General features: G+C 35.9%; 1 protein-coding gene across 1 annotated transcript; it reads right to left on the bottom strand.

The window, feature by feature from the left end:
- Positions 1-3,558: 3,558 nt before the first annotated feature.
- Positions 3,559-4,494, bottom strand: LOC139129225 (uncharacterized). The gene has a single exon (XM_070694868.1). The coding sequence runs from the start codon at positions 4,492-4,494 to the stop codon at positions 3,559-3,561; it is 936 nt and encodes a 311-aa protein (XP_070550969.1).
- Between the last annotated feature and the right edge of the window lie 18,912 nt (positions 4,495-23,406).

The following is a 23,406-nucleotide window of genomic DNA, read 5'->3' as shown; positions in this document are numbered from 1 at the left end:
ATCAAAGATTTGGTAGCAGGCTATGATCAACTAAATGTTACTGGCATAAGCCTTCAAAGACGTGAAGTCTCCTTCATCAGATGCCAGGGTGCAATGAAGATTTGAAGCAGAAAGCGACAGAAAATTCAGAGTGGAAATTTCAGAAAATTTCGAAATTTAGAGTGTACATTTTCACTGTGAATTTTCTGTGACTTTCTGCTTTAATTCTTCATTCCACCATTGCATCTGATAAGGGCGACTACAAGTATTTGAAAGCTTATTCTTCAGTAACATTAAGTTAATCATAGCGTTCTGGACATAGCTCAGATAAATTCAGAACAAAAATACAGAAACTTATCAATTCATTACTAACCTCGAAAGTTCAAATCTACATCAGAGATGAACTGAGGTTCTCAAGCTTGTTTCCAGACAGCTATCTATACACTCATATTCTTCAATTTCTGTACCAATAGCTTCTGTAATAACTCTTCGATTTCACGTTCATCCAACTTTTCACATCCTGAAAATAATGCAACAATAGATAATATGGCGACATGAGACTTCAAATGAAAGACAATTTGGCCTTATTAGCTTAAGGAAAAGGGGTGACTTTTGTATACAGTGCCTCAATGTTACAAAATATAGGCTTCTTCGTGTCATCAACTGATGAAAAGTAAAAGCAAAGCCAACTCTCATATGCTAAAATAATATTCTTCGATGTTTAACTAAAGTTTTAAATTTACATGCGATTGTGGTTACTAAAAGACATGTGTAAGCTGTGATTACGCAGCGGTTATGTGGCATATCGATCGCGCTCGGGTCAAGGGTCATCGCTCCAGTGATGACCCTTGACGCGAGTGCGATCGATACCCCATGGCCCAAAACACTGCTGCGTATTCACAGCTAGTGTATGGTCCACCAGCCACTGAAAGAAATAAAGGTTTCTTCACGTAGTTAAGCTTTTTCAAAGTACAATAAAATTAATTTCGAAGGATAATAATACAGATGCTTCAAAATCCAATACCTTTAATATTTTTGAGAGAAAACTTACCCTTTCTGGTCTTTGCTTTCCCACGATCACGACTTCAGCGTGCGCTTACAAGAAAAATGTCGCAACTTCCGTTTTGATGCATCATGGGATAAGAAAAGGCACCAAACTTGAACACCAAGTGTTAAGAAGTAGAACGCCTCTTGCACGCCGATGTTAAAATTAGAACGTTCATGGTGGTTTTTGATTTTTTTTTCAAAATTTCAAAATTTCAACCCGTAATAAACGTGTAAAATTATTTTTTATACTTCCTTTTTAGAAAAAACATGCTTTCAGCAATTGTAGACCGGAAATATTTTCCACTTATTGTGAAATTCGTTACACCGAAATCCGTGTACGTATGCCGGACAGCGAGGCAGTAGTAAAGTTAATATAGCCATTGTAAAGTAAAAAACACAAAAGATTGTTAATTGTTTGTCAAGTATTGTAAAATTTCTGTGATGCTCAGATTTTGAACACTTGAAGGAGATAGTTGTTAACACTACGTGTTCAGGTTTAGAACATCATTGTTAATAATATGAACACTAGTGTTAACAATATGAACACTAACCGTTCAAATTTGAACACCGACATGTACATTTTGAACGCGTAAAGACGCGTCTAGCGTCCGCTATTTTTACAGTGTACATACTGATTGGATAAATGAGCAAAAGAAATGATGATAAGCGACCTAATTGTCGACATACCGAAAAGAAAGTGAGAAAAAAACCAACAATCACTTGACGATCAACAAAGTGTCATTTACATTTAAGAATAAAAGAAATCTGCAGACGCCAGAGAGAGAGGGGGACATCTTTAAGCCGGCTGTTGTAATGGACTTGATGCATCAGAGTATTTTTGAGTCGACAGCGCCCCCTAGTGTCGATGTCTGTCGTGGTGAGTTCCCGTCAGATTTATTGATATTTGCTTCATTAGTAAACGATGGAACTTGCAAATCTATCGATCGTTAGCTATTTCAAATAAGTTGGTTGAACATTAGCGTTTAATGGTGTTCTGTCGCCACATTGCTATTCCCATGATGCAGAGGCATCCATCGTTTTTCTTCGTTTTTTCAATGAACTAAAGTAGTACAGCAAGTAGGCCAATAATTAACCAAGAGTACTAACTATATAGGCCCACGAGGTAATATGTTTACATAGTTTGTATTGCATGAGTTTATGAGAAAAAAATATTGAATGCTAAACTAGTTTAGAGCATTTATTGATGTGATACAGATTCGTTTAAAGTGTGTGCAATGTACGCGGGCAATTTCACTATCACTGCATTCAGATCGTAGCGATGTCTGTTGTATACTATCGGACAGAAATCAGGCAGAGATTGTCATCATTTGTAATGATGGCGTAATTTAAGTTAAGACATTATGAATAGTTATTTATTGTGTGTTCATACACACTGTTAAGACTGGTAGTTTGTTTGTGTTACGTTGTTTTTATATGTATTTATTAAGAACTTTCCAAATTCTGTCAAAGAGACCCCTAAATCGGATTTCAAAAGGTACCTCAGTAGCATATTAAATGAAATGAAATTCAGCCAAACTTAACTTCTTTAGAGCGATTTCAACGTTTGCCATGAAATATGTTCAACCAAACTAAATGCAAATAAATGAATATACTATCTGAATATTCGCACCCTTTTGACGCATATACTGTATGTAACGCCAGGCCTACAGCTGACGCAGTTGTAAAGCTGTTGAAAATATATACATACATAAATACATACATACATACATACATACATACATACATACATACATACATACATACATACATACATACATACATACATACATACATACATACATACATACATACATACATACATACATACATACATACATACATACATACATACATACATACATACATACATACATACATACATACATACATACATACATACATACATACATACATACATACATACATACATACATACATACATACATACATACATACATACACACACACACACACACACACACACACATACACATACATACATACATACATACATACATACATACATACATACATACATACATACATACATACATACATACATACATACATACATACATACATACATACATACATACATACATACATACATAATACATAATTACATAATACATAGATACATAGATACATAGATACATAGATACAGATACATACATACATACATACATACATACATACATACATACATACATACATACATACATACATACATACATACATACATACATACATACATACATACATACATACTACATACATACATACATACATACATACATACATACATACATACATACATACATACATACATACATACATACATACATACATACATACATACATACATACATACATACATACATACATACATACATACATACATACATACATACATACATACATACACACGTACGTACGTACGTACGTACATACGTTCATATATGATCAAAGTAACTAACTTCGCTTTGGGAAACGAATTCATTGAAATTCTTCCCCCGTTCGATAGATAATTCTTTAGTGGCATGTTGGCTTAACAAGCTTATTTGGCATGGACGAACATGGTGTACAGCCTGTGCCATCGTCAGACAGGAACCAATGTCCCCACAGTTTCGCTCTTTGTTCTTTTCTGTCGTTTCCTTTTATGAAATTATTGTGGATGACGACTATCGATTCTGCCGTTTCTTCATTGTATTCATCGCCTCTGTACCACTTCCCACCGGCGAATTTGTCGTCTGGTAGCCACTGCACTTTGATCGGCTCACTTCTTATCAGTTTATTGAATGCACCCATGTCACTGCCGCCGACACTGTCTGCGTTCCCCGTTTTGTACATTTGGAAGTTTCGATCGCAGACTTCCACCATTTTAGTCCACAGACTCCGTGTTCTGGCCGTCGCGTTCAAGTAAGCCATGGCGGGAAGTGCCTCTCTGTGAGTCTCGTTCTCTTCGCGTGTATTGGCTGCCAAAATGAGATCGTTGTTCTGATATTGCTCCAATAGCACCAGAGGATTTTTCAGCCACACCATGTCTGATTCAACGAGGAAAACGGAGTAGTTTTCTTTCAGAATCGAGTCGACCGATTGTGCGCGGTACACCAGGTACTCAAAGTAACTCTCCGTGCCCCACGTCATAGCGTTGGTCGTTCCATAGCGGTGAAGAATCACATTTAGTGATGGTTTCCAGTTTGTAAGCGACCAGTACGCTTCGTCATCGCTACAGACAAATAATGTCTGTTCCAGAACACCCATACATTCCACGTTACATATCCAGCTCTTCGTAATGTTCAAATACCCGAGATTCAGATACAAAAGAACGATAAAGCCTTTGCGCTTACCAATTTTATCCATCATTGTTTTAAGATCGGTGTTCTTCACTTTCGGAAATCTTTTACCGCTTTTGCCGCTGTCTTGCCCGGTATAACTGTCACCATCGTAAATTGTCGTTGCTTTCATCTCGCGTGTATTGTTGTTTGGTGCTTCTGAATCGAGCTGAACGGTCTTTTCACTATTGGGTGAGCCTTTTGAAAATGCTGTATGGTTTACATAACGCATGGCACTGTCATTTCCACATGGTAATGTAAACCAAAGAACGAAGGAGCCAGCCAACATAACACAGGCGATTACACCACGATATTTGCAGCTTTTCATATTTGGAATTCTTAAAGAATGAGAACGTCGGCCGAGTACACGACTTCAAAACTGCAATGATTGAACCTCGTTGGAAGAGCACTGATAAAGAACTTATAAAAAAAATAATTTTGTTCAATCCAGTGATATGTCGATCGCCTCCTCCTCGCTTTTTTGGTTCGATCTGATTGGCTGTTTCAAGGTGTCCATCATTTACGCAAGGGGGAAATCCCTACAGGCCACGCCTAAAATCAGTCAAAATTAGATTTTTTGTTCGAGTTTGCAGTTTTGTTGAGAGTTCCATCGTCACAAGGATTTATTTCAAATATTTCATAATTTAAGTGCCTTTAACAACATCTTCATTTCGAAAACTGAGTGTCCAAAAGCATTTTCAACAACACAGGAGAAACGTTGAAAATTGATTATTAGCCTAATGCTATTTTCTTTTTGACTGCATAAATTGGAATCTTTGCAGGCCGCAACGTACCAAGGATTACATAATAAACGCGTTATTGATAGTCTTTTTTATTGAGATATGAGAAATTAAAAGTGATATAATATAATCAAATCGAATACTTCAGTCAAAATAGGGTTAGAACCACCACAAATTGCAACGGAATATTTTTGTTCAGAATGCATTTTCGAGACGTACCCAGAACAACATATTAAAATTCTACAAGAATACATCTTGATATTAAACCCGATATGGCTGCAAAATTAATGCCTCATTACTTAATATCTTCTCATATAAATAAGGTTCAGGTAGATTTTTTTCCACTAGGAATCTATCAAAAAGAAAATGTCAAGTTCTTGGACTTTTTCTGTTTAAAATATGGAAAATATGCTATAAACTTTTTTGTAATGACGATGCACTTAAGAAGGAAAGTTTATTTAATAGGTATGTGTGGAACCTCAATGTGTTAAAATACTCCATAAATATACTGTATTTTGTAAAGCATATTAAAACGATTGACAGACTTACATATATAGCTTAAAAACAGATTTCAGTAAATATATGTTGATGCACTTTTATTATTATGATGTAAGAAATTCATGCGATTTTAATTATTTTGTGATTTCTCTATAAATAACAATTGTTAATGATTGTTAGTCGTCTTAATAATATATTTTCTTCCTGAATTTAACTTACATTGGATTCATCTGTGTACTTAAATTATTGGTAATTTGTATTTTATGTTGAATACTTTATAGTAACAAAACATGTCATCGGTAAGTCCTCGACAGCTTTAGCTTTTGAAAGATGGAGACACTGATGTGTGATTTCATAAGAACTTTCCATGACGGGATATGTAATCCTCTTTGCATAATGATTAACAAACTCTTCCCTCTCAGAGTTCGGGATTCACATAGACAGACTGTTTTTCTACGGTCTACGGTTATCATGACCGGGGTCTGCCGGTAAACGCTATTCCGACTTTGTGAAGATGGTCGATCATTCCATAAAGATGAACATAGTTTGGGCCTGTGTAAGGAACCAGCTCGCCACTTCTCGATCAGATATACATATCTAATATATCGTATTCTTTGTATTATTTACACTTTCTGTTATTTATGGCTTTGTCAATACCAGTGCATTTTCTGACGTCATCCATCCAGATTGTTACTGATATTTTATCCAATTATCAAGCATTGTTGCCCCAAATTCACTTGCATTGCTAAAACAATATGATATTAGCAATAAAAGCAATAATGATAACCTGTAGAGGCACAGTCTGCCTACGTGATTCCCGACAGAGCGAAGAGCTCGTTCATCATTATGCAAAGGGGAGCATATATTCCGTCCTCAATTAAAAGTGCTCATAAAATCGCATTCCAGTGTCCCCGGGTTTCAAAATCCAAAGCATGAGGGCTTACCACGCGCACACGTTGTCTTAATCTCATAAAACTGCCAATAAACTCATGCGCAAACAAGCAGTGTATCTACCTTTCAGAATTTTAGTTGTCGTGTCCATCAGGAGATTTTGAGTATACATTTGGGAGTATGATTTTATCTCTTTATTTTTCTAACTGTAACTAGGTCCATAACTGAAAAATGAGTGACTTTGCATGGGTCAGTGCCTGTGAGACTTTTTTGAGAGGGCGTTGCAGTGACGCAATTGCTCGCGACCTACCGATAATAAACAGATTCGAAGACCAATGGCTGTACGATCGAGCTATCGGAAGACGAGCAAGGAATGACGCGCCGACACTTTTATTTCTTCAGAGTATATATATATATATATATATATATATATATATATATATATATATATATATATATATATATATATATATATATATATATATATATATATATATATATTATATATATATATATATATACATTCAACATCAACTTTATTGTATGTCAATATTTTTAAACACAACTTTGTACTGCTGTCGGTTCCCCGCTGTAATAAATATCTTGCATGGCAGTCTACTGGTTATTTTAGCTTAAGTATCTGCCAGCAGCTGCTTATTTCTTATTGAATGAAGTCATTTTAGAAAGCTGCATTACTGTACCCCTTCATAGAGGTAAAACGGGACAGCCATTGTACTCTACGAGTAACGTCCAGGTACAATGCGCCTTTGGGACACAAATTGGGCTCTCAAACTTTTACATTTTGTTTTTCTAGTCTAGCACTTAAGCACTTGCTGTGGCTCATTTTAAAGCTGTTGGTGAAAGAAAGACTTTCACCGGATTAGTTTCTTGCAAATCGAAAATCTTATTTTTCTTCTAAGAGTTAACACAGAGAGGTGGCCATTTTTAATTCCAAATACCTGTAATTCTTAGGAAGTATGTTTCTCTAGTACCAAAGTTTGCACGATAACCCCGATTTTTATCTTGATTTTGAAAGAGAATGGTTGTAAGATTCCTTGAGGAAATTTTTAGCAAAAGTTGAAGTCTTTCACGTTCGAGGAACATACTACATTAATTCAGTTTAACTACTTGACACCGAAGTCATACATTGAGACCAGTACCTCTAGGCGAAAAGCGGGTCCCTGAATTAAAATTTTGTGGCGGTTAGCAATATTATTTATTTAGGTTGGTTGGTTGTGTTACGGTTATTTAATTTGTACGTCCACATGCACTATTTGGGGAAGGTTTCAGATTACAGCTGTAATTTCCATGCCTCCTGCAAAATCGCCAACGCCACAAAACCACGGCCACATTATACGGGGTCAAGAAAGGGAGGAAATAAGCAAAAAGAACGGACTATTTCCATTGGCTGTTTCAAATCCTTCCCATTCACTGCATATCATCCAACACGAAATCAAGCTTCACAGAAGGAAGGCGCAAAAGATATGGCGTTATTTGAGAATTTTCTTGGGGAAGTCGTTCACTCAGAATTAAAAGGGGCCGTAAGATGGGTGTTGTAACCAAAGCTACCGTAGAACCCGGATACCGAATCATATGAAAAATGTGGCACTTTAGAGCGCTTTTTGTTGAGAGTATTTAACTAAAACACGACCATAACTAAGTTCGAAGAATTGGATCTTAATATCGTTCAAATTTTTCAAAAGTGTTAGGTGCCCTACAGCTGAATGTTGGAATATTACAAATTACTCATAAAAAAACAGTTTCATAATTGAAAAGAAAAGCAGACGAGCTTACATTTGCCGATTAAACACACATAACTGCACTATCAAATTGTCCTTAATAAGTTCCAATCGTTTTCTATTTGGAAAGAGCGTCCTCTACAAAACTGCGAAACATTATGTGGTGTCTAGGATCAAAATGGACGCTGGTGACCCTTATTGAGGTAGCCCTTCCAGAATTGAGTGTCGTCCATCCCTAATATCTATACCGTCATGCAACTTCCTTGTAGCTGTGCTTATAGTTTATCCATCATTCACCAGACAAAAGTGAAAAACCTGAAAAGAAATTGGTAGACATACTAGTACACATGCCCCAAATTTTCACCTCCACCGAAGGTTTGCGACTTTTAAAAATCATAATTTGACTCTGTTTCCACGGTGTTACCGATTAGGCTGTTGGAAGAACAATCTCTATTAATGCAATTTTTGGCAATATTGTTATAATATTTGGGTTAGACACGAATATACTCAAGCGAAAAGTATAGACTATAATAAGAGCGCAACGCGCGCTATGCGCACTCATAGACCTGCATGTCATAACTAAAGATTGGCATGAATGCTTTAAGGCCTCTTGAATATCTTCTTGTGCAAATATTGTTGGGTTGTCTGATGATTGAGAATCGATCAATAAATCAGCGAGAATATATACCCGGCCTATAAAGTTAAGTGCTGTGCTCGGAAAACGACTACCATGTCCTTTTGAATTCTCCTAAAGAAAAAACATGAACAATCGGCTTAACGCAACTCCATATCGCAGTCTACTCTAACTAACTAGTTTCTAGTCGTAAAGTGCGTCAAGCTGGTTGTAAATTTAACCAGAATAGGAGCTTAATTTTTTTGAATATAGGCATCCTTTAACTGTTATTCTCTCCAAGTAGGATTATCGTTAACTATGTCTGATCTTGATTGGTCCTATCATGTTACAGCTGCTTTGCATGAAAGTCAAAATACATATGATTGTACACTGTAAAGTTATGTGTTAAAGGATAGAACACCAATTAAACGCCTTTTTGTAACACTTTTTGAACGCGTCTAGACGTTCAGAAATTTAACACTACGTGTTCAACCAACGTTCAATTTTTTAACACACGTGTGCAGATTTTGAACACTTCGTGTTCATCAGACATTATATTGAACACCATGTGTTCCATATCTGAACATACGTTGCACATGAAATGCGTTCAAAAAATTGAACGCATTTACGCGTTCAAAGGGATGTAACACTTTTTGAACGCATGGACGCCGTTCAACGATAAGTGTGTTAAAGGTTAGAACACATGATATGCACTTGTTGAACACCTTTAATTTTGCGCGTTCATGGGGTGTTCAAGCCTGGAAATAACAAAACAGACCACTTATATTCAGTAAAATTATTTTATTTAAAAATACACAAAAATTCCTTTAGTAAAATACAATTATTTAGTGTCAATTGGGCACATAAACACCGTTGGTATTTTTTCTCTGACAAACTTTACAAAGTGGCCATATGGCCACTTTGTAAAGTTTTGTCAGAGGAAAACACCAATGCTAATTAACACCTTCCTATCAAAACTTAAACAAAAGAAAATCCCCATAAACACTGTAGATCGTTTTCAAACAATATGAACAAAGTAGTGACAAAACAGGTTTTACTTATTGTGGATTACGTTATATGTTCATACTTGCAAAAACGTACGAAAACATCTGTTTGAAAAAGCTAAAAATTTGGCTTACTTGAATATATCACATTTTGATAATTCCTTATGTCTTAAAAATGTCTAAAATGTCTTTAATGTCTCAAAAATACAATTTGTGTATTTCATCATAACTTGTAGATATATGATTAGAATAATTCCCGGAAACCTGTACTCCAAATATTAAATGAATCGTACTGGCCGTTTGAAGAAAACGCTTGGGATGTAAACATTTGAGGATGATGCCACACGTTTACCTATGCTATAAGGTCTACGTCCTTAGCAGCAAAGCTAAAATCAGTAACAGACCGAGAACAAAAGACGTCTTGATCTGAAATATAAAATAATCAAAGATTTGGTAGCAGGCTATGATCAACTAAATGTTACTGGCATAAGCCTTCAAAGACGTGAAGTCTCCTTCATCAGATGCCAGGGTGCAATGAAGATTTGAAGCAGAAAGCGACAGAAAATTCAGAGTGGAAATTTCAGAAAATTTCGAAATTTAGAGTGTACATTTTTCACTGTGAATTTTCTGTGACTTTCTGCTTTAATTCTTCATTCCACCATTGCATCTGATAAGGGCGACTACAAGTATTTGAAAGCTTATTCTTCAGTAACATTAAGTTAATCATAGCGTTCTGGACATAGCTCAGATAAATTCAGAACAAAAATACAGAAACTTATCAATCAGTTACTAACCCTCGAAAGTTCAAATCTACATCAGAGATGAACTGAGGTTCTCAAGCTTGTTTCCAGACAGCTATCTATACACTCATATTCTTCAATTTCTGTACCAATAGCTTCTGTAATAACTCTTCGATTTCACGTTCATCCAACTTTTCACATCCTGAAAATAATGCAACAATAGATAATATGGCGACATGAGACTTCAAATGAAAGACAATTTGGCCTTATTAGCTTAAGGAAAAGGGGTGACTTTTGTATACAGTGCCTCAATGTTACAAAATATAGGCTTCTTCGTGTCATCAACTGATGAAAAGTAAAAGCAAAGCCAACTCTCATATGCTAAAATAATATTCTTCGATGTTTAACTAAAGTTTTAAATTTACATGCGATTGTGGTTACTAAAAGACATGTGTAAGCTGTGATTACGCAGCGGTTATGTGGCATATCGATCGCGCTCGGGTCAAGGGTCATCGCTCCAGTGATGACCCTTGACGCGAGTGCGATCGATACCCCATGGCCCAAAACACTGCTGCGTATTCACAGCTAGTGTATGGTCCACCAGCCACTGAAAGAAATAAAGGTTTCTTCACGTAGTTAAGCTTTTTCAAAGTACAATACAATTAATTTCGAAGGATAATAATACAGATGCTTCAAAATCCAATACCTTTTAATATTTTTGAGAGAAAACTTACCCTTTCTGGTCTTTGCTTTCCCACGATCACGACTTCAGCGTGCGCTTACAAGAAAAATGTCGCAACTTCCGTTTTGATGCATCATGGGATAAGAAAAGGCACCAAACTTGAACACCAAGTGTTAAGAAGTAGAACGCCTCTTGCACGCCGATGTTAAAATTAGAACGTTCATGGTGGTTTTTTGATTTTTTTTTTCAAAATTTCAAAATTTCAACCCGTAATAAACGTGTAAAATTATTTTTTATACTTCCTTTTTTAGAAAAAACATGCTTTCAGCAATTGTAGACCGGAAATATTTTCCACTTATTGTGAAATTCGTTACACCGAAATCCGTGTACGTATGCCGGACAGCGAGGCAGTAGTAAAGTTAATATAGCCATTGTAAAGTAAAAAACACAAAAGATTGTTAATTGTTTCACAGTATTGTAAAATTTCTGTGATGCTCAGATTTTGAACACTTGAAGGAGATAGTTGTTAACACTACGTGTTCAGGTTTAGAACATCATTGTTAATAATATGAACACTAGTGTTAACAATATGAACACTAACCGTTCAAATTTGAACACCGACATGTACATTTTGAACGCGTAAAGACGCGTCTAGCGTCCGCTATTTTTACAGTGTACATACTGATTGGATAAATGGGCAAAAGAAATGATGATAAGCGACCTAATTGTCGTCATGCCGAAAAGAAAGTGAGGAAAAAACCAACAATCACTTAACGATCAAGAAAGTGTAATTTACATTTTTGAATAAAAGAAATCTATAGACGCCAGAGAGAGGGATATCTTTAAGCCGGCTGTTGTAATCGACTTGATGCATCAGAGCACTTTGAGGTAGACAGCGCCTCCTGGTGTCGATGTCGGTCATGGTGAGTTCTCGTCAGATTTACTGCTATTTACTTCATTAGTAAACGATGGAACTTGCAAATCTATCGATCTTTAGCTATTTCAAATTAGTTGATTGAAAATTAGCGTTAAATGGTGTTTTTGCCTCCAAATTGTGATTCCCATGAAGCAGAGGCAGCCATTGTTTTTCTTTGTTATTCAATGAACTAAAGTAGTACGCTGATAATTAACCTAGAGTACTAACTAAATAGGCCCACGAGGTAATATATTTACATAGTTTGAATTGCATGAGGTTATGAGAAAAATTTATTGAATGCTAAACTAGTTTAGAGCATTTATTGATGTGATACAGATTCGTTTACAGTGTGTGCAATGTACGCGGGCAATTTCACTATCACTGCATTCAGATCGTAGCGATGTCTGTTGTATACTATCGGACAGAGATCAGGCAGAGATTGCCCTCATTTGTAATGATGGCGTCACTTAAGTTAAGACATTATGAACAGTTATTTATTGTGTTCATACACACTGTTAAGACTAGTAGTTTGTTTGGTGTTAAGTTGTTTTTATATGTATTTATTAAGAACTTTCAAATTCTGTCAAAGAGACCCTAAATCGGATTTCAAAAGGTACCTCAGTAGCATATTAATGAAATGAAATTCAGCCAAACTTAACTTCTTTAGAGCGATTTCAACGTTTGCCATGAAATATGTTCAACCAAACTAAATGCAAATAAATGAATATACTATCTGAATATTTCGCACCCTTTTGTCGCATATACTGTATGTAACGCCAGGCCTACAGCTGACGCAGTTGTAAAGCTGTTGAAAATACATACATACATAAATACATACATACATACATACATACATACATACATACATACATACATACATACATACATACATACATACATACATACATACATACATACATACATACATACATACATACATACATACATACATACATACATACATACATACATACATACATACATACATACATACATACATACATACATACATACATACATACATACATACATACATACATACATACATACATACATACATACATACATACATACATACATACATACATACATACATACATACATACATACATACATACATACAACATACACATACACACATATACATACATAATACATACATACATACATACATACATACATACATACATACATACATACATACATACATACATACATACATACATACATACATACATACATACATACATACATACATACATACATACATACATACATACATACATACATACATACATACATACATACATACATACATACATACATACATACATACATACATACATACATACATACATACATACATACATACATACATACATACATACATACATACATACATACATACATACATACATACATACATACATACATACATACACACGTACGTACGTACGTACATACGTTCATATATGATCAAAGTAACTAACTTCGCTTTCGGAAACGAATTCATTGAAACTCTACCCCCGTTCGATTGATAATTCTTAAGTGGCCTGTTGGCTTAACAAGCTTATTTGGCATGGACGAACATGGTGTACAGGCTGTGCCATCGTCAGACAGGAACCAATGTCCCCACAGTTTCGCTCTTTGTTCTTTTCTGTCGTTTCCTTTTATGAAATTATTGTGGATGACGACTATGGATTCAGCTGTGTCTTCATTGTATTCATCGCCTCTGTACCACTTCCCACCGGCGAATTTGTCGTCTGGTAGCCACTGCACTTTGATCGGCTCACTTCTTATCAGTTTATTGAATGCACCCATGTCACTGCCGCCGACATTGTCTACGTTCCCCGTTTTGTACATTGGAAGTTTCGATCGCACACTTCCACCATTTTAGTCCACAGACTCCGTGTTCTGGCCGTCGCGTTCAAGTAAGCCATGGCGGGAAGTGCCTCTCTGTGAGTCTCGTTCGCTTCGCGTGTATTGGCTGCCAAAATGAGATCGTTGTTCTGATATTGCTCCAATAGCACCAGAGGATTTTTCAGCCACACCATGTCTGATTCAACGAGGAAAACGGAGTAGTTTTCTTTCAGAATCGAGTCGACCGATTGTGCGCGGTACACCAGGTACTCAAAGTAACTCTCCGTGCCCCACGTCATAGCGTTGGTCGTTCCATAGCGGTGAAGAATCACATTTAGTGATGGTTTCCAGTTTGTAAGCGACCAGTATGCTTCGTCATCGCTACAGACAAATAATGTCTGTTCCAGAACACCCATACATTCCACGTTACATATCCAGCTTTTCGTAATGTTCAAATACCCGAGATTCAGATACAAAAGAACGATAAAGCCTTTGCGCTTACCATTTTGTCAATCATTGTTTTAAGATCGGTGTTCTTCACTTTCGGAAATCTTTTACCGCTTTTGCCGCTGTCTTGCCCGGTATAACTGTCACCATCGTAAATTGTCGTTGCTTTCATCTCGCGTGTATTGTTGTTTAGTGCTTCTGAATCGAGCTGAACGGTCTTTTCACTATTGAGTGAGCCTTTTGAAAATGCTGTATGGTTTACGTAACGCATAGCACTGTCCTTTCCACACGGTAATGTAAACCAAAGGACGAAGGAGCCAGCCAACATAACACAGGCGATTACACCACGATATTTGCAGCTTTTCATATTTGGAATTCTTAAAGAATGAGAACGTCGGCCGAGTACACGACTTCAAAACTGCAATGATTGAACCTCGTTGGAAGAGCACTGATAAAGAACTTATAAAAAAAATAATTTTGTTCAATCCAGTGATATGTCGATCGCCTCCTCCTCGCTTTTTTGGTTCGATCTGATTGGCTGTTTCAAGGTGTCCATCATTTACGCAAGGGGGAAATCCCTACAGGCCACGCCTAAAATCAGTCAAAATTAGATTTTTTGTTCGAGTTTGCAGTTTTGTTGAGAGTTCCATCGTCACAAGGATTTATTTCAAATATTTCATAATTTAAGTGCCTTTAACAACATCTTCATTTCGAAAACTGAGTGTCCAAAAGCATTTTCAACAACACAGGAGAAACGTTGAAAATTGATTATTAGCCTAATGCTATTTTCTTTTTGACTGCATAAATTGGAATCTTTGCAGGCCGCAACGTACCAAGGATTACATAATAAACGCGTTATTGATAGTCTTTTTTATTGAGATATGACAAATTAAAAGTGATATAATATAATCAAATCGAATACTTCAGTCAAAATAGGGTTAGAACCACCACAAATTGCAACGGAATATTTTTGTTCAGAATGCATTTTCGAGAGATACCCAGAACAACATATGAAAATTTTACAAGAATACATCTTGATATTAAACCCGATATGGCTGCAAAATTAATGCCTCATTACTTAATATCTTCTCATATAAATAAGGTTCAGGTAGATTTTTTCCACTAGGAATCTATCAAAAAGAAAATGTCAAGTTCTTGGACTTTTTCTGTTTAAAATATGGAAAATATGCTATAAACTTATTTTGTAACGACGCTGCACTTAAGAAGGAAAGTTTATTTAATAGCTATGTGTGGAACCTCAATGTATTAAAATACTCCATAAATATACTGTATTTTGTAAAGCATATTAAAACCGATTTGACAGACTTACATATATAGCTTACAAACATATTAAAGGAAGTATATGTTGATACGCTTTTATAATAGGATGTAAGAAATTCATGCGATTTTAATCATTTTGTGATTTCTCTATAAATAACAATTGTTAATGATTGTTAGTCGTCTTAATAATATATTTTCTTCCTGAATTTAACTTACATTGGATTCATCTGTGTACTTAAATTATTGGTAATTTGTATTTTATGTTGAATACTTTATAGTAACAAAACATGTCATCGGTAAGTCCTCGACAGCTTTAGCTTTTGAAAGATGGGGACACTGATGTGTGATTTCATAAGAACTTTCCATGACGGGATATGTAATCCTCTTTGCATAATGATTAACAAACTCTTCCCTCTCAGAGTTCGGGATTCACATAGACAGACTGTTTTTCTACGGTCTACGGTTATCATGACCGGGGTCTGCCGGTAAACGCTATTCCGACTTTGTGAAGATGGTCGATCATTCCATAAAGATGAACATAGTTTGGGCCTGTGTAAGGAACCAGCTCGCCACTTCTCGATCAGATGTACATATCTAATATATCGTATTCTTTGTATTATTTACACTTTCTGTTATTTATGGCTTTGTCAATACCAGTGTATTTCTGACGTCATCCATCAAGATTGTTACTGATATTTTATCCAATTATCAAGCATTGTTGCCCCAAATTCACTTGCATTGCTAAAACAATATGATATTAGCAATAAAAGCAATAATGATAACCTGTAGAAGCACAGTCTGCCTATGTGATTCCCGAACAGAGGGAAGAGCTCGTTCATCATTATGCAAAGGGGAGCATATATTCCGTCCTCAATTAAAAGTGCTCATAAAATCGCATTCCAGTGTCCCCGGGTTTCAAAATCCAAAGTAGGAGGGCTTACCGCGCGCACATGTTGTTTTAATCTCATAAAACTGCCAATAAACCCATGCGCAAACAAGCAGTGTATCTACCTTTCAGAATTTTAGTTGTCGTGTCCATCAGGAGATTTTGAGTATACATTTGGTTGTGTGATATTGAGTATACATTTGGTTGTATGATTTGTAGTTCAATTTATCATTGTGGATTCATCTGCCGCGGAGTATGATTTTATCTCTTTATTTTTCTAACTGTAACTAGGGTCATAAAAGGAAAATGAGTGACTTTGCATGGGTCAGTGCCTGTGTGACTTTTTGAGAGGGCGTTGCAGTGACACAATTGCTCGCGACCTACCGGTAATAAACAGATTTGAAAACCAATGGCTGTACGATCGGGCTATCGGAAGACGAGCACGGAATGAGGCGCCGACACTTTTATTTCTTCAGAGTATATATATATATATATATATATATATATATATATATATATATATATATATATATATAATTCACATCAACTTTTTTTGTATGTCAATATTTTTAACCACCATTCTATACTGCTGTCGGTTCCCCCGCTTAATAAATATCTTGCATGGCTGTCTACTGGTTATTTTAGCTTAAGTATCTGCCCTCAGCTGCTTATTTCTTATTGAATGAAGTCATTTTAGAAAGCGCATTACTGTACCCTTCATAGAGGTAAAACGGGACAGCCATTGTACTCTACGAGTAACGTCCAGGTACAATGCGCCTTTGGGACACAAATTGGGCTCTCAAACTTTTACATTTTGTTTTTCTAGTCTAGCACTTAAGCACTTGCTGTGGCTCATTTTAAAGCTGTTGGTGAAAGAAAGACTTTCACCAGATTAGTTTCTTGAAAATCGAAAATTTTATTTTTCTTCTAAGAGTTAACACAGAGATGTGGCCATTTTTAATTCCAAATACCTGTAAATCTCAGGAAATATTTTTCTCTAGTACCACAATTTGCACGGTGACCCCGATTTTTATTCTTGATTTTGAAAGAGAATAGTTGTAAGATTCCTTAAGGAAATTTGTAGCAAAGGTTTAAGTCTTTCACGTTCGAGGAACATACTGCCTTAATTCAGTGTAACTACTTGACTCCCGAAGTCATACATTGAGACCAGTACCTATAGGCGAAAAGCGAGGTCCCTCAATGAAATTTTGTGGCAGTTAGCAATATTATTTATTTATGTTGGTTGGTTGGGTTTGGGGTATTTAACTGGTACGTTCACATGCACTATTTGGGTAAGGTTTCAGATTACAGCTGTAATTTCAATGCGTCCTGCAAAACCGCCAACGCCATAAAACCATGGCCACATTATACGGGTCAGGAAAGGGAGGAAATAAGCAAAAAGAACGGACTATTTCCATTGGCTGTTTCAAATCCTTCCCATTCACTGCATATCATCCAACACGAAATCAAGCTTCACAGAAGGAAGGCGCAAAAGATATGGCGTTATTTTGAGAATTTTCTTGGGGAAGTCGTTCACTCAGAATTAAAAAGGGGCCGTAAGATGGGTGTTGTAACCAAAGCTACCGTAGAACCCGGATACCCGAATCATATGAAAAATGTGGCACTTTAGAGCGCTTTTTGTTGAGAGTATTTAACTAAAACACGACCATAACTAAGTTCGAAGAATTGGATCTTAATATCGTTCAAATTTTTCAAAAGTGTTAGGTGCCCTACAGCTGAATGTTGGAATATTACAAATTACTCATATAAAAAACAGTTTCATAATTGAAAAGAAAAGCAGACGAGCTTACATTTGCCGATTAAACACACATAACTGCACTATCAAATTGTCCTTAATAAGTTCCAATCGTTTTCTATTTGGAAAGAGCGTCCTCTACAAAACTGCGAAACATTATGTGGTGTCTAGGATCAAAATGGACGCTGGTGACCCTTATTGAGGTAGCCCTTCCAGAATTGAGTGTCGTCCATCCCTAATATCTATACCGTCATGCAACTTCCTTTGTAGCTGTGCCTATAGTTTATCCATCATTCACCAGACAAAAGTGAAAAACCTGAAAAGAAATTGGTAGACATACTAGTACACATGCCCCAAATTTTCACCTCCACCGAAGGTTTGCGACTTTTAAAAATCATAATTTGACTCTGTTTCCACGGTGTTACCGATTAGGCTGTTGGAAAGAACAATCTCTATTAATGCAATTTTTGGCAATATTGTTATAATATTTGGGTTAGACACGAATATACTCAAGCGAAAAGTATAGACTATAATAAGAGCGCAACGCGCGCTATGCGCACTCATAGACCTGCATGTCATAACTAAAGATTGGCATGAATGCTTTAAGGCCTCTTGAATATCTTCTTGTGCAAATATTGTTGGGTTGTCTGATGATTGAGAATCGATCAATAAATCAGCGAGAATATATACCCGGCCTATAAAGTTAAGTGCTGTGCTCGGAAAACGACTACCATGTCCTTTTGAATTCTCCTAAAGAAAAACATGAACAATCGGCTTAACGCAACTCCATATCGCAGTCTACTCTAACTAACTAGTTTCTAGTCGTAAAGTGCGTCAAGCTGGTTGTAAATTTAACCAGAATAGGAGCTTAATTTTTTTGAATATAGGCATCCTTTAACTGTTATTCTCTCCAAGTAGGATTATCGTTAACTATGTCTGATCTTGATTGGTCCTATCATGTTACAGCTGCTTTGCATGAAAGTCAAAATACATATGATTGTACACTGTAAAGTTATGTGTTAAAGGATAGAACACCAATTAAACTCCTTTTTGTAACACTTTTTGAACGCGTCTAGACGTTCAGAAATTTAACACTACGTGTTCAACCAACGTTCAATTTTTTAACACACGTGTGCAGATTTTGAACACTTCGTGTTCATCAGACATTATATTGAACACCATGTGTTCCATATCTGAACATACGTTGCACATGAAATGCGTTCAAAAAATTGAACGCATTTACGCGTTCAAAGGGATGTAACACTTTTTGAACGCATGGACGCCGTTCAACGATAAGTGTGTTAAAGGTTAGAACACATGATATGCACTTGTTGAACACCTTTAATTTTGCGCGTTCATAGGGTGTTCAGCCTGGAAATAACAAAACAGACCACTTATATTCAGTAAAATTATTTTATTTAAAAATACACAAAAATTCCTTTAGTAAAATACAATTATTTAGTGTCAATTGGGCACATAAACACCGTTGGTATTTTTTCTCTGACAAACTTTACAAAGTGGCCATATGGCCACTTTGTAAAGTTTTGTCAGAGGAAAACACCAATGCTAATTAACACCTTCCTATCAAAACTTAAACAAAAGAAAATCCCCATAAACACTGTAGATCGTTTTCAAACAATATGAACAAAGTAGTGACAAAACAGGTTTTACTTATTGTGGATTACGTTATATGTTCATACTTGCAAAAACGTACGAAAACATCTGTTTGAAAAAGCTAAAAATTTGGCTTACTTGAATATATCACATTTTGATAATTCCTTATGTCTTAAAAATGTCTGAAATGTCTTTAATGTCTCAAAAATACAATTTTGTGTATTTCATCATAACTTGTAGATATATGATTAGAATAATTCCCGGAAACCTGTACTCCAAATATTAAATGAATCGTACTGGCCGTTTTGAAGAAAACGCTTGGGATGTAAACATTTGAGGATGATGCCACACGTTTACCTATGCTATAAGGTCTACGTCCTTAGCAGCAAAGCTAAAATCAGTAACAGACCGAGAACAAAAGACGTCTTGATCTGAAATATAAAATAATCAAAGATTTGGTAGCAGGCTATGATCAACTAAATGTTACTGGCATAAGCCTTCAAAGACGTGAAGTCTCCTTCATCAGATGCCAGGGTGCAATGAAGATTTGAAGCAGAAAGCGACAGAAAATTCAGAGTGGAAATTTCAGAAAATTTCGAAATTTAGAGTGTACATTTTTCACTGTGAATTTTCTGTGACTTTCTGCTTTAATTCTTCATTCCACCATTGCATCTGATAAGGGCGACTACAAGTATTTGAAAGCTTATTCTTCAGTAACATTAAGTTAATCATAGCGTTCTGGACATAGCTCAGATAAATTCAGAACAAAAATACAGAAACTTATCAATTCAGTTACTAACCCTCGAAAGTTCAAATCTACATCAGAGATGAACTGAGGTTCTCAAGCTTGTTTCCAGACAGCTATCTATACACTCATATTCTTCAATTTCTGTACCAATAGCTTCTGTAATAACTCTTCGATTTCACGTTCATCCAACTTTTCACATCCTGAAAATAATGCAACAATAGATAATATGGCGACATGAGACTTCAAATGAAAGACAATTTGGCCTTATTAGCTTAAGGAAAAGGGGTGACTTTTGTATACAGTGCCTCAATGTTACAAAATATAGGCTTCTTCGTGTCATCAACTGATGAAAAGTAAAAGCAAAGCCAACTCTCATATGCTAAAATAATATTCTTCGATGTTTAACTAAAGTTTTAAATTTACATGCGATTGTGGTTACTAAAAGACATGTGTAAGCTGTGATTACGCAGCGGTTATGTGGCATATCGATCGCGCTCGGGTCAAGGGTCATCGCTCCAGTGATGACCCTTGACGCGAGTGCGATCGATACCCCATGGCCCAAAACACTGCTGCGTATTCACAGCTAGTGTATGGTCCACCAGCCACTGAAAGAAATAAAGGTTTCTTCACGTAGTTAAGCTTTTTCAAAGTACAATACAATTAATTTCGAAGGATAATAATACAGATGCTTCAAAATCCAATACCTTTTAATATTTTTGAGAGAAAACTTACCCTTTCTGGTCTTTGCTTTCGCACGATCACGACTTCAGCGTGCGCTTACAAGAAAAATGTCGCAACTTCCGTTTTGATGCATCATGGGATAAGAAAAGGCACCAAACTTGAACACCAAGTGTTAAGAAGTAGAACGCCTCTTGCACGCCGATGTTAAAATTAGAACGTTCATGGTGGTTTTTTGATTTTTTTTTTCAAAATTTCAAAATTTCAACCCGTAATAAACGTGTAAATTATTTTTTATACTTCCTTTTTTAGAAAAAACATGCTTTCAGCAATTGTAGACCGGAAATATTTTCCACTTATTGTGAAATTCGTTACGCCGAAATCCGTGTACGTATGCCGGACAGCGAGGCAGTAGTAAAGTTAATATAGCCATTGTAAAGTAAAAAACACAAAAGATTGTTAATTGTTTCACAGTATTGTAAAATTTCTGTGATGCTCAGATTTTGAACACTTGAAGGAGATAGTTGTTAACACTACGTGTTCAGGTTTAGAACATCATTGTTAATAATATGAACACTAGTGTTAACAATATGAACACTAACCGTTCAAATTTGAACACCGACATGTACATTTTGAACGCGTAAAGACGCGTCTAGCGTCCGCTATTTTTACAGTGTATGAGACATACTGATTGGATAAATGAGCAAAAGAAATGATGATAAGCGACCTAATTGTCGACATGCCGAAAAAATTGAAAAAAACCAACAATCACTTGACGATCAACAAAGTGTCATTTACATTTAAGAATAAAAGAAATCTGCAGACGCCAGAGAGAGAGGGGGACATCTTTAAGCCGGCTGTTGTAATGGACTTGATGCATCAGAGTATTTTTGAGTCGACAGCGCCCCCTAGTGTCGATGTCTGTCGTGGTGAGTTCCCGTCAGATTTATTGATATTTGCTTCATTAGTAAACGATGGAACTTGCAAATCTATCGATCGTTAGCTATTTCAAATAAGTTGGTTGAACATTAGCGTTTAATGGTGTTTTGCCTCCAAATTGTGATTCCCATGAAGCAGAGGCAGCCATTGTTTTTCTTTGTTATTCAATGAACTAAAGTAGTACGCTGATAATTAACCTAGAGTACTAACTAAATAGGCCCACGAGGTAATATATTTACATAGTTTGAATTGCATGAGGTTATGAGAAAATTTATTGAATGCTAAACTAGTTTAGAGCATTTATTGATGTGATACAGATTCGTTTACAGTGTGTGCAATGTACGCGGGCAATTTCAATATCACTGCATTCAGATCGTAGCGATGTCTGTTGTATACTATAGGACAGAGATCAGGCAGAGATTACGCTCATTTGTAATGATGGTGTCACTTAAGTTAAGACATTGTGAACAGTTATTTATTGTGATCAATGCACACTGTTAAGACTAGTTGTTTGGTTGGTGTTAAGTTGTTTTTATATGTATTTATTAAGAACTTTCCAATTCTGTCAAAGAGACCCCTAAATCGGATTTCAAAAGGTACCTCAGTAGCATATTAAATGAAATGAAATTCAGCCAAACTTAACTTCTTTAGAGCGATTTCAACGTTTGCCATGAAATATGTTCAACCAAACTAAATGCAAATAAATGAATATACTATCTGAATATTTCGCACCCTTTTGACGCATATACTGTATGTAACGCCAGGCCTACAGCTGACGCAGTTGTAAAGCTGTTGAAAATATACATACATAAATAATACATACATACATACATACATACATACATACATACATACATACATACATACATACATACATACATACATACATACATACATACATACATACATACATACATACATACATACATACATACATACATACATACATACATACATACATACATACATACATACATACATACATACATACATACATACATACATACATACAT

Source organism: Ptychodera flava, chromosome 3 (genome assembly GCF_041260155.1).
Source record: "Ptychodera flava strain L36383 chromosome 3, AS_Pfla_20210202, whole genome shotgun sequence".
NCBI lineage: Eukaryota > Metazoa > Hemichordata > Enteropneusta > Ptychoderidae > Ptychodera > Ptychodera flava.
The sequence above is the reverse complement of the archived record's forward strand: the minus strand, read 5'-3'. Positions and strand labels throughout refer to the sequence as shown.